Source organism: Mya arenaria, chromosome 6, assembly GCF_026914265.1.
Source record: "Mya arenaria isolate MELC-2E11 chromosome 6, ASM2691426v1".
Lineage (NCBI taxonomy): Eukaryota > Metazoa > Mollusca > Bivalvia > Myida > Myidae > Mya > Mya arenaria.
In genome coordinates this window covers 44,399,684-44,413,379 of record NC_069127.1, presented here as the reverse complement: position 1 = coordinate 44,413,379, position 13,696 = coordinate 44,399,684, and the positions used below count along the sequence as shown (strand labels likewise).

General features: G+C 36.3%; 1 protein-coding gene across 3 annotated transcripts in view; it reads right to left on the bottom strand.

Moving 5' to 3' along the window:
- Positions 1-442: 442 nt before the first annotated feature.
- LOC128237241 (T-cell-specific guanine nucleotide triphosphate-binding protein 2-like) overlaps positions 443-13,696 on the bottom strand; it is a 34,720-nt gene continuing 21,466 nt past the window's right edge. For 2 of the 3 annotated variants that reach the window (XM_052952589.1, XM_052952590.1), the window contains one exon: positions 443-12,549. In XM_052952589.1, the coding sequence (XP_052808549.1) occupies positions 11,277-12,549 (1,273 nt within the window). In that variant the 3' untranslated portion in view covers positions 443-11,276. The remainder of the gene's footprint in view (positions 12,550-13,696) is intronic. The other variant, XM_052952591.1, reaches the window with a different exon arrangement.

Genomic DNA, 13,696 nt, shown 5'->3' with positions numbered 1-13,696 from the left:
GTAGCTTGAACTATTTGATTGTAAAGGCCAAATTGGTTTGGGGGTCCGGGGGGCATGCTCCCCAATGATTTGCTTTTATTCTAGATGTAAATTATGTGTATTGATCTATTTTATTCTAGATGTAAATTATGTGTATTGATCTATATCTGGAGTCTTTCCAGTCCTCAATAGTATCTTTATAATGCAACTAAATATGTTTGATCATCTTCCTTAATAGGGCACTTCACTTATGTGAGAAGAATATGATCAGTTACCCTAGACTGTTATTAACTGTTAAAATAGCCTTCACACCCTCACTGACCACCAGTTTTTATTTCAGACTTGGACGTTATATTTGTTGATTTTTGAAAAGGAAGTGTAGGGCCAGCTACACTGTGCCTATTGGAGCTACACCAATAACGACCTAAGAAATCGCCAGGGAAATATGAAAACACAACGAACACAAAATTGAATGATTTAAGGCCTTAAATAGATTTCTATCTTCAAATAATATAACACATAACACAAGTATAGTAACAACAACAGCATTAATTTGGATGGGCTTTTTGGTTACAATCTTACAGAAGCTTATATACCCTCGCCATCGGCTTGCACACTACAATTTATATAAAAATCTTCGGTGAAGTTTTTGTTTGTTCAATTGTTTTTCTTAGCATTTCTTTGTTAACATGTTTTAATTTTCCATCTTCATTGGTAGGTGCTTTATTTAAACAAGAGGGCCATGATTGCCCTAGATCGCTCACCTGTAAAACGGTCTAAACAGTTGGGCAGGGATAAATTTGACACAAGGGTCAGGATTTGAAGAAAACTTTTATAGAAGTCTACTATAAGCAGATCCTTCTAAGACTTGTCAGTAGCCTGGCAGCGACTTATTAGTAGTTTATGACATCTGTCAGTAGACTTTAAATTATTTAAAGGGATAAATGAATAAAGCAATACATGTATCATAGTGAACATTTTTAAGAAAATGAACAGTTGAAAATGTAAACAACAAAAAGCAATAAAGCAACTAATTAAATGTTTGAAAAAAGAGAAATAAAAACAACTACTTTGGACTGAAAATTTTACCTTTAGAGTGTTAACAAGGTTTTTACATATTTGGGCTCTGTGACCTAGTTTTTGACCCCAGATGATCCATATTCGAACTCATCCGAGTAATTACTACGTCAAACATCCTGACCAAAATTTGTGACAATTGAGGCAAAAATGTGACCACTAGAGTGTTAACAATCATTGACTTAGCCTACAGGAGGGTCGATGTCTCAATGAATTAATCAAAGTTTTTTTAATACTTATTCATACATTCGTATAATGTTCTTTTAAAAAGTGTGCAATCTTGTAAGTGCATGTAAGCAAAGCAAAACATTATAAGCTCCACTTTTGTTTTAAACTGTTTTTATATATCATGTATATGATAGTATGACATACAGTGTTGCAATGTTTGACTTATATGTTGAATAAGGTATGTTTAAACTAAACTACAGTCAAGCAATTGATAAACACCAGGGATGTAGCTTGAACTATTTGATTGTAAAGGCCAAATTGGTTTGGGGGTCCGGGGGGCATGCTCCCCAATGATTTGCTTTTATTCTAGATGTAAATTATGTGTATTGATCTATTTTATTCTAGATGTAAATTATGTGTATTGATCTATATCTGGAGTCTTTCCAGTCCTCAATAGTATCTTTATAATGCAACTAAATATGTTTGATCATCTTCCTTAATAGGGCACTTCACTTATGTGAGAAGAATATGATCAGTTACCCTAGACTGTTATTAACTGTTAAAATAGCCTTCACACCCTCACTGACCACCAGTTTTTATTTCAGACTTGGACGTTATATTTGTTGATTTTTGAAAAGGAAGTGTAGGGCCAGCTACACTGTGCCTATTGGAGCTACACCAATAACGACCTAAGAAATCGCCAGGGAAATATGAAAACACAACGAACACAAAATTGAATGATTTAAGGCCTTAAATAGATTTCTATCTTCAAATAATATAACACATAACACAAGTATAGTAACAACAACAGCATTAATTTGGATGGGCTTTTTGGTTACAATCTTACAGAAGCTTATATACCCTCGCCATCGGCTTGCACACTACAATTTATATAAAAATCTTCGGTGAAGTTTTTGTTTGTTCAATTGTTTTTCTTAGCATTTCTTTGTTAACATGTTTTAATTTTCCATCTTCATTGGTAGGTGCTTTATTTAAACAAGAGGGCCATGATTGCCCTAGATCGCTCACCTGTAAAACGGTCTAAACAGTTGGGCAGGGATAAATTTGACACAAGGGTCAGGATTTGAAGAAAACTTTTATAGAAGTCTACTATAAGCAGATCCTTCTAAGACTTGTCAGTAGCCTGGCAGCGACTTATTAGTAGTTTATGACATCTGTCAGTAGACTTTAAATTATTTAAAGGGATAAATGAATAAAGCAATACATGTATCATAGTGAACATTTTTAAGAAAATGAACAGTTGAAAATGTAAACAACAAAAAGCAATAAAGCAACTAATTAAATGTTTGAAAAAAGAGAAATAAAAACAACTACTTTGGACTGAAAATTTTACCTTTAGAGTGTTAACAAGGTTTTTCCATGTTTGGGCTCTGTGACCTATTTTTTTTAACCCCAGATGACCCATATTCTAACTTGAGATAGAAATCAACGAAACAACATTTCTGACAAATTTCCAGGATATTTGGACTGAAAGTGTTACCTCTAGAGTGTTAACAAGGTTTTTCTTGCATACCTGATGTGTGTGTTTCCGGTCATGTGACCCCCATGTAAGATGAGTCACGCGCAACACCGCGCCACTTCTTATTTCTTGTATTGTATGGTTTATGAAAAGTATATTATGCAATTTCAATAAAGCGTAATCAAAAATATAAGTATGCAATACTTTTAATTAAAATTGATAATAAATAATCGTAAAAGCGCGATTTTTAGAGGAACGATTTGACGTCAATAGTGATTTAAAATTACTGCGCTTTATGACCACAGTACACGTCACACGCGCTTTTTGGTGAAATGTGCGTTTTCTACGTCAATTTTTTCCACAAATTCATAAATTCAGGTATGAAAAAAAAATATAAATCATGTTTTTCCTGTCTGGATTGAAAAATCCAACCCTCCGACACACTGCGTGACTGGTAACTCGGCACGCCTTGTTACCGGCTTACGAGCGTGCCCTCGGGTCGGATTTTTGATCCGTACCGGAAACACAAGATAGATACTTATATTCCATATTTGGGCTCAGTGACCTAGGTTTTTCCATATTTAGGCTCTGTGACCTAGTTTTTGACCCCAGATGACCAATATTCGAACTTCAGCTAGAAATCATCGAAACGACCTTTTCATGTACCTATGTATCATTTTTGTATGCTTGATGGAGAACCCCCTAGCATGTATCATTGTATCATATAGGTAAGGTTGGTGGAGAACCCCCTAGCATGTACCTATGTATCAAATAGGTACGGTTGATGGAGAACCCCCTAGAATGTATCATTGTATCATATAGGTATGGTTGGGGAGAACCCCCTAGCATGTACCTATGTATCAAATAGGTATGGTTGATGGAGAACCCCCTAGCATGTACCTATGTATCAAATAGGTACGGTTGATGGAGAACCCCCTAGAATGTATCATTGTATCATATAGGTATGGTTGATGGAGAACCCTCTAGCATGTATCATTGTATCATATAGGTATGGTTGATGGAGAACCCTCTAGCATGTATCATTGTATCATATAGGTAAGGTTGGTGGAAAAACCCCTAGCATGTACCTATGTATCAAATAGCTACGGTTGGTGGAGAACCCTCTAGCATGTATCATTGTATCATATAGGTATGGTTGATGGAGAACCCTCTAGCATGTATCATTGTATCATATAGGTATGGTTGGTGGAGAACCCTCTAGCATGTATCATTGTATCATATAGGTATGGTTGATGGAGAACCCTCTAGCATGTATCATTGTATCATATAGGTATGGTTGATGGAGAACCCTCTAGCATGTATCATTGTATCATATAGGTATGGTTGATGGAGAACCCTCTAGCATGTATCATTGTATCATATAGGTATGGTTGGTGGAGAACCCCCTAGCATGTATCATTGTATCATATAGGTATGGTTGGTGGAGAACCCCCTAGCATGTACCTATGTATCAAATAGGTACGGTTGATGGAGAACCCTCTAGCATGTATCATTGTATCATATAGGTATGGTTGATGGAGAACCCTCTAGCATGTATCATTGTATCATATAGGTATGGTTGGTGGAGAACCCCCTAGCATGTACCTATGTATCGAATAGGTAGGTTGGTGGAAAAAACCCTAGCATGTATGATTGTATCATATAGGTATGGTTGGTGGAGAACCCCCTAGCATGTACCTAAGTATCAAATAGGTATGGTTGATGGAGAACCCCCTAGCATGTATCATTGTATCGTAATATAGGTATGGTTGATGGAGAACCCCTAGCGTGTATCATTGTATCATATAGGTATGATTGGTGAAAAAAACCCTAGCATGTACCTATGTATCATATAGGTATGGTTGGTGGAGAACCCCCTAGCATGTACCTATGTATCATATAGGTATGGTTGATGGAGAACCCCCTAGCATGTACCTATGTATCATTTATGTATGGTTGATGGAGAACCCCCTAGCATGTATCAATGTATCATATAGGTATGGTTGAGGGAGAACCCCCTAGCATGTATCAATGTATCATATAGGAATGATTGGTGGAAAAACCCTAGCATGTATCATTGTATCATATAGGTATGGTCTGTGGAGAACCCCCTGGCATGTACCTATATATCAAATAGGTATGGTTGGTGAAAAAAACCTTAGCATGTATCAATGAATCTTATAGGAATGGTTGGTTGAGAACCCCCTAGCATGTAGCTATGTATCAAATAGGTATGGTTGGTGGAAAAAAACACTAGCATGTATCATTGTATCATATAGGTTTGGTTGGTGGAGACCCCCTAGCATGTATCAATGTATGATATATGTATGGTTGATGGAGAACCCCCTAGCATGTATCAAATAGGTATGGTTGATAGAGAACCCCCTAGCATGTATCATTGTATCATATAGGTATGGTTGATGGACAACTCTCGAGCATGTATCATTGTATCATATAGGTATGGTTGATGGAGAACCCTCTAGCATGTATCATTGTATCATATAGGTGTGGTTGATGGAGAACCCTCTAACTGTACCTATGTTTCATGTAGGTATGGTTGATGGAGAACCCCCTAGCATGTACCTATGTTTGATGTAGGTATGGTTGATGGAGAACCCTCTAGCATGTACCTATGTATCATATAGGTATGGTTGTTGGAGAACCCCCTAGCATGTATCATTGTATCATATAGGTATGGTTGATGGAGAACCCTCTAGCATGTATCATTGTATCATATAGGTATGGTTGATGGAGAACCCTCTAGCATGTATCATTGTATCACATAGGTATGGTTGATGGAGAACCCTCTGGCATGTATCATTGTATCATATAGGTATGATTGGTGGAAAAAAACCTAGCATGTACCTATGTTTGATGTAGGTATGGTTGATGGAGAACCCTCTAGCATGTATCATTGTATCATATAGGTATGGTTGATGGAGAACCCTCTAGCATGTATCATTGTATCATATAGGTATGGTTGATGGAGAACCCTCTAGCATGTATCATTGTATCATATAGGTATGGTTGATGGAGAACCCTCTAGCATGTACCTATGTATCATATAGGTATGGTTGTTGGAGAACCCCCTAGCATGTACCTATGCATCAAATAGGTATGGTTGATGGAGAACCCCCTAGCATGTATTATTGTATCATATAGGTATGGTTGATGGAGAACCCTCTAGCATGTACATGTACCTATGTATCTTATAGGTACGGTTGGTGAAGAACACCTAGCATGTACCTTTGTATCAAATAGTTATGGTTGATGGAGAACCCCCTAGCATGTAGTATTGTATCATATAGGTATGGTTGATGGAGAACCCCCTAGCATGTATTATTGTATCATATAGGTATGGTTGATGGAGAACCCTCTAGCATGTACATGTACCTATGTATCTTATAGGTATGGTTGGTGAAGAACCACCTAGCATGTACCTTTGTATCAAATAGTTATGGTTGGTGGAGAACCCTGTTGCATATATCTATGTATCATTGATAAAAGTGTAAAGTTTGATTACATTTATAAAACAAATATTATCTAAATGTTATCCCAAAACTGCAGTGTTTCCACAGACAGAGGTACAGTAAAGGTTCAGAAGAGTAACCTAGCTTGTGACCATTATGGAAATTATCTACACATAAAAAGAAATATTATCCATCACATTAATATTTGTATATTAAAATCTTAAATAAATATATAAAAATTGCTCTGTATTATATAAAAAGTCAATGACAAATTTCCAGGATTTTCAATTTCTAATGATGATGGTAAAGAGAAGCAAGTATTTAAAGTAAATGATATGGTATAAAATCAAATTATACATTTAGTAAATATACATCTGTTTCAAAATATTTCACAACAGTTTAAAACAAGAGGGCCAAGATGGCCCTATATCGCTCAACTTAGTAAAGAATGTATGCTGCTCTAGACATTCCTATAATTATAGGCCAATAACTTGGTTGACTAAAGCAATTTGGGTAGTTATTAAACTCATCCGAGGTATTATGCCAATAAGCATTCTGACCAAATTTGGTAATGATTGGACAAATGCTTGTAAAGTTAATTATCATATAAGACCTATTCAAGGTAATTTCTACAATTCAAGGGCAATAATTCTCGAGTGACTGAAGTAATACAGCTAGTTAATGAACTTGTCCGGTATATAATATATGTATTTTAATGTACCTTGCTCATTCTGACCAAATTTGGTGATGATCAGACATTTTCTATTATTAGAGGGCAATTCCTCTCAAATGACTCAAGCCAAAATGCTTTATTGAACTTGTCTGAGAAATTGTGGAAAAAGGCTTTTAAAGTTATTGATCGAACAAGACCAATTTTAGGTAATTTCTATAATTAAAGGGCGATAAAACTTGAGTGACTAGAGTGATATGGCTGGTTATCTATTTGTTCAAGATATTATGCCCATATCCATTCTGACCAAATTTGGTGTTGTTTTGAAAAAGGCTTCAAAATTGAATGATCGGACCAGACCTAGGTAATTTCTGTAATTAAAGGGCTATAAAACTTGAGTGAATACAGTGATATGGCTGGTTATCTATCTTGTTCAAGGTATTATGTTCATATCCATTCTGATCAAATTTGGTGATGATTGGAAAAAGGCTTTTAAAGTAATTGATCATACAAGATCAATTTTAGATAATTTTTGTGATTAAAGGACAATAACTCTTGGGTGACTCCAGCAATTTGACTAGTTATCAAACTTGTCAAAGATATTATGCCCATACACATTCTGACTAAATTTGGAGATGCTTCTTAAGTTATTGATCATACAAGAACCTGTTTAAGATCATTTTTTATAATTCAAGAGTGATAACTCTCTAGTGACTAAAGCAATATGGCTTGTTATCGAACCTGCCCAAGGTATTATGCTCAAACACATTCTGACCAAATTTTGTCATGATTGGGCAAAGGGTTCTAAAGTTATTGATTTGACAAAATACTGCACTCAGCCTGCACCAATGCCTGCCCCTGTAATTGAACTATATAAACGGGCGTATAAAACCATAAAACATATGTATTTGTTTAAAAAGTTACAAAGGGCCACAACTCAATATTTAGTTGGAGCTATATAACTTGTCACAAAAAACCATATTGTTACTGTGAATAAGTTCATGAAGTTTGGAGTTGATATCTTCAATGATTGTAAAACAATAATATAATTATAGAAATAATTAATAAACAAGAGGGCCCTGAAGGCCCTGAATCGCTCACCTGATCCAATAAAGATCATCAACAATAACATTCTGATCAAGTTACATGAACATATAGTCATAAATGTGGCCTCTAGAGTGTTAAAATACTTTTCCTATTATTTGACCTGGTGGCCTAGTTTTTGACCGTACATGACCCAGATTCAAACTTGGCCTAGAGCTAATCAATAAAAACATTCTGACTAAGTTTCATGGACACACAGTCATAAATGTTACCTCTAGAGTGCAAACAAGCTTTTTTTTCTTTTTTTTGACCTTATGACCTAGATTTTGACCGCACATGACCCAGATTTAAACTTGACTTAGAGATTATTAATATAAACATTCTGACCACTTTCATAAAGAAACATTTATAAATGTAACCTCTAGAGTGTTAACAAGCTTTTCCTTAAATTTGACCTGGTGACCTAGTTTTTGACTGCATTCTGCATTCTAATATAAACATTCTGACCAAGATTCCCCATGATACAGTCATAAATGTGACCTCTAGAGTGCTTACAAGCTTTTCCTATGATATGACCTTATGACTTAGTTTTAAACTTAACTTAGAGATAATTAATTTTAACATTCTGACCAACTTTCATGAAGAAACCTTTATAAATGTGACCTCTAGAGTGTTTACAAGCTTTTCCTTTAATTTGACCTGGTGACCTAGTTTTGGACCGCACATGACCCAGATTCTAACTTGGCCTAGAGCTTATTAATATAAACATTCTGACTAAGTTTCATGAACATACAGTCATAAATGTCACCTCTAGAGTGCTAACAAGCTTTTCCTATGATTTGACCTGGTGACCTAGTTTTTGACTGCACATGACCCAGATTTATACTTGACTTAAAGATTATTAATATAAACATTCTGACCAACTTACATGAAGATACAGTCATAAATGAGACCTCTAGAGTGTTAACAAGATTTTCCTTCAATTTGACCTGGTGACCTAGTTTTTAACCTCAGATGACCCAATATCAAACTCATCAAAGATTTTATTGAGGGTAACATTCTGGCCAAGTTTCATTAAGATAGTGCCCAAATTGTGACCTCTAGAGTGTTAACGGTCAAATTGTTGACGACGGACGACGGACACAGGGTGATCACAATAGCTCACCTTGAGCACTTCATGCTCAGGTGAGCTAAAAATAAAACAAAAAAATATTTTTTTGATAAAAAGGGCATCTATGGAACATTTCTGTAAAAATATTTTGAATCTGACCAATGGTTTCTTTAGAGAAGATTTTCAAAGATTTCCATATAGACATGTAAACTTTGGAAGGCTAGCCCCGCCCCTGGGGGCCATGTTTTTTATGAATAATAATGGGGTGAAAGAATTTGGTATATGGTAGTTAAAAGTATTTCATCCCTGGCAGCCATGTTTTTTCATGAATCAACATGGGGTGAAGGAATTTGAAAGAGTCACCTTAGGAACATTTCTGTAAATTTATTTTAAAATCAGGCTAGCAGATTCTGAGGAGAAAATTTCAAATGTTCCATACTGACATATATATATATATATATATATATATATATATATATATATATATATGTAGAAAGTACATATAACCCTGCGCCATGACAGCCATTGGTTTTTTTTTTCGCGCACTATAAGTAAAACCCATCAACCTTTGAATATCCGCCCAACTGTCAAAGTGAATAGACATCGATAAATTTTATAGTCCAAAGCATCCACGCTACATTTACTGTTGCTTTTATTCATTTTAAATTTATACTGTTATTGTTTTTAATACTTATCTATAGACTTAATGAAATCTGCAGCGTGCTTGCCGTATGAGTATTACCCGATGGCGAGGGTAACTATACCCACCCACCCTTCAAAGTGAACAATTTGTTATCAAAAAAAGCGGCCAGCATCCGATGAGTCATTTGTACCCCCAAAAAAGAATAAGCCATCAACAAGTTCTAGTAGTCGAGTCACTCAAGATTGATATTTTTAATATTCATAATATGTCTTAGGTGTAAATATACATCTACTTTAATTAGACAATATTATAAGGGAATAAAGCAAATGATAAAATTGCAAGTTGATTTTTCATTTTGCGAGTTGCCTCAAAAAGCACTCGCAAAATTTTGCGAGTGCTCCTCAAAGTTAAATTCGAACCCTGGCCCTGCTGTAGACTATAGTGAAAAGTAGCCCCACTCCCTGGCAGCCATGGGTTTTTTTATGAGTCAACATGGGATAAAGACTTTTGATAGAGAGTCCTAAGGATCATTTTTGAGGTAAATATTTTCAAAGTTTACCATACAGACATAAACTGAAAAAAGCCCCAGCCCTTGGCAGCCATGTTTTCTTATGAATCCATATGGGTGAAGAATTTTGATAGGGGGTCATCCAAAGATCATTTCTGTGAACTTATATTAAAATCAGGACAGCCGATTCTGAGGAGAATATTTTCAAAGTTTTCCATATAGACAAACATGTATAAATTAAAGTGAAAAGTAGCCCTTCCCTTGGATTACATGTTTTTTTACAATTCAACATGGGGTGAAGGATTTTGATACAATGTCACATTAGGAACATTTCTTTGTGAAATTATATGCAATAGGGCCAGCAATTTCTGAGAATAAGATTTTTCCCTTCGATTGCCTTAAACAACCAGAGATTTGCACAGAACCTCTTTTATTGAAGGGGTCTGGAAGAGAACTGCCCAAGGAGCATTCCTGTAAAGTTTTGTTGAAATCGTCCCATTGGTTTAGGAGGGGAAGTTGTTTGAAGGAAAATGTTGACGACAGACGGATGGATGGACGAAGGACTAAGACGGACGATCACCCTATCACAATAGCTCACCCTGAGCATTTTGTGCTCAGGCGAGCTTAAAAACAAGTTTTAAGGTTTAAACAAGTATCAAGGATTTTACTATATAGATCAAGGTAGAGAAATCTTCAGATTTCATTGAAAATATACCCTTAAAGCTTTGAACACAAAATTTACAAATAGTGTTACAAAACAACAATTCGACAAAATAACAAACTCAATGTAAGTCTTCACCTTAAGCAAGTTAGCATTGCACCAGGACTGTCAGATTCCAATACACAAACATGAGTAACTTCTAAATAGTTCAGCCAATCCTGATTATAAGTAGTCACTGTATCATTATTACAAAGAAAAATACACTGCTCAATGCTTGTAAATATATTTGAGCTTACATACATTTCTGTACAAACTTTAGTGTTTGTCAATGTCCCTACTCACATCTGCAAATGGTTTAACTTTAGTGTGTTAGTGTACTCAACAAATAAACCTTTTCCCCCTCCAATCTCACAAAAGCATATAATTTCAGGCAAATGTGGGAGTGTCATGGTCTTTGAAGTCATTTTAGCGCCTGGGTTTTGTCATTTCGTTGTTCACTCTTCTTGCATCTTCAGCAGTCATTTCTAGAACTTTCCTAAGGAAGCTTACTGCAAGAGTGTATGACACTCCGCAATTAACTAAAGTTGTGGTTAGCCAGAGGACTATTGATGCCTTACTCATCGACACTTTCTTGAAAATGCCCAAGGTTTTTAACAGAGGCACAATGTTCCCAGTGTATTTAAACGCTGTTGTGCGCAACTTTGCCATTTGCACAAAATTTTCTTTTGTGACGCCGATCTTCACTGCGTTTTTGGCAAGTGCTTCATCAGTTAGTCCAAACTGTTCCCGATAAAACTCTGCTTCTTTCAGTAAACATTTTTCATTCAAGGATGCGGAAATATTAGGAATGGATACTGCGTCAGCAAGGGCAGCTGGAATAGCGGTCAGCCAGATCCGCTTCTGAAGTTCCCGAACTTTTTGTTGAATAACACCTTCTGTCATTGTTGGCATGGACATAGTCACCGCTTCTTGCTTTTCACTGGGAGTAATGTTTATTATTTCCATTGCCAATTCACCAAAATCGAAACTATGTGGCTCAAAATTGTCAATCAAAAATACCCGACATTTACCAAACTCAGCCAGATTTTTTTGGCAGTCAGCGCGTATTTTCTTCAAAACGATATCTTCCCGAAAGTTAAGTCTTGAAATTTGGGTATAGACCTTTCTTTCATTTTCAATATCTTGACCAACCTTTGCGCGTACAAAAATGAACTTTTTTCCTCTTGAACAAATATCTCGTGCCAACCACAGATCATTCCCCGTAAATCGAACAGCGCATACAATGATGAAAATATCATATTTGTCAAAATTAACTTTCTCCAGATAGTTCTCTCGGGTAAAATTCTTGGTGCCTATGCCAGGCATATCCCACAACTTAACATTTGGGCTCATGGGATACTCATATGGCGTGGGGATCTTTGTTTCTTCAACTACATTCACTTTTGCCCAGCCCTGTTCATCCGGTGATACCAGACCGCGGACTGCATTTATAAAGCTGGATTTTCCAACCCCACTGTTCCCTGTGATGCCTATGTTGACCATGGCACTTTTCCAGCGCCCCAGTCGCAATTGTGATTGCTCAACTGCATATTTAGCTCCACCACTCTCGAAAGATGACTTGATATCTGTAAAGTCATCATCGTCTGCTGTGACATCATTGTTGGACCCCTCGCAAAGCGTCAATGCAGATTGATTGGCAGGGGGCTCTTCTCCATTTTTTGTGCCAACAACCCTAAAACTAAAAAATGATATGGTAAGAAAAAAGGTTAAATAAAAAATATAACTCTTCACAATGTTTTGGTCTTCTGGAGACGAAAAAAGGATACTGTGTTGTGATCCCTTTCACATCAAGTATTAGACTGCATAACACTTAGTGTTATTGTGCGATTTATATCTTCAACCATAGTTATTTACCCATTTGGCTAAAGCAGTTCAGATGTAAGAAACTTTCCCAAGATACTTGAAGTAACTTGATCACCAAGGTAGGTGTACTTGGAAAGTCAAACTGAATGTACTCAGGACTTTTTCTATTACCATACCATATTTGGCGTTTCGTAGTCAATTGTTTGTGTTAAATTCATATTTAAAACTTGATATACCAACAAAAGATGAATCCTTATTGATTATTTGCTCTATTCCACCTTTTACAAGTTCAATATCTGTCCTATATTTCACCTGAAACCTCAACTGATAATTATGCACCAGTCAATTGTAACCACGGCCCCCTCAGGTCCGGGGGTATACCGTGTTTTTACCTTCCAGGTGGCCCCGCAGTGCCGGGTGAATGCGGTTGTTTGGTATTTCTGCTAAATATGGCGGGGAATGTGCCTTACCTAGAGTCCCTTGGGTGCGAGGGCATTTGGCGGAGGTTTCCCAGGCAGTTCATCCCCGTAGGGTGGGGACTTTGCCCGGGCTTGGCTGTACCGAAAGTCAAAGTCCCCGCTATTCCCCAGACCTAGGGGCCGTGGTTACAATTCACTGGTGCATTAGACCAAACAAAATTATTTTATATGCTGACAATAGAATTATATTTGCAAACTCCAAAAAATGAAATACAATTAAATTTAGATTCTTTGCTTGAATTTTTAAAAAGATGGAAACTCAAAATACAATATCAACAAAAAATAGGATATTTAATAAGGCCGGAAGCTTGAGGAGAAATTTTAAGTTTTATGGAAATGATGACTTAGTTTTCAAGCCTTTGTATTGTGCTCAAACTAAATTAGCTGGTCAGGCACTAAAACCAAATTCAAATACTAGTAAATATCTGTGTAACTTCACTAGCATATCAGTTAACTATATACCTGGTCTGTTTGACTAAGTCCTGGTTATGCAGGAGAAATTTTGGGATTAGCTCTGGGTACCGGTAATACTGGTGAATGAGT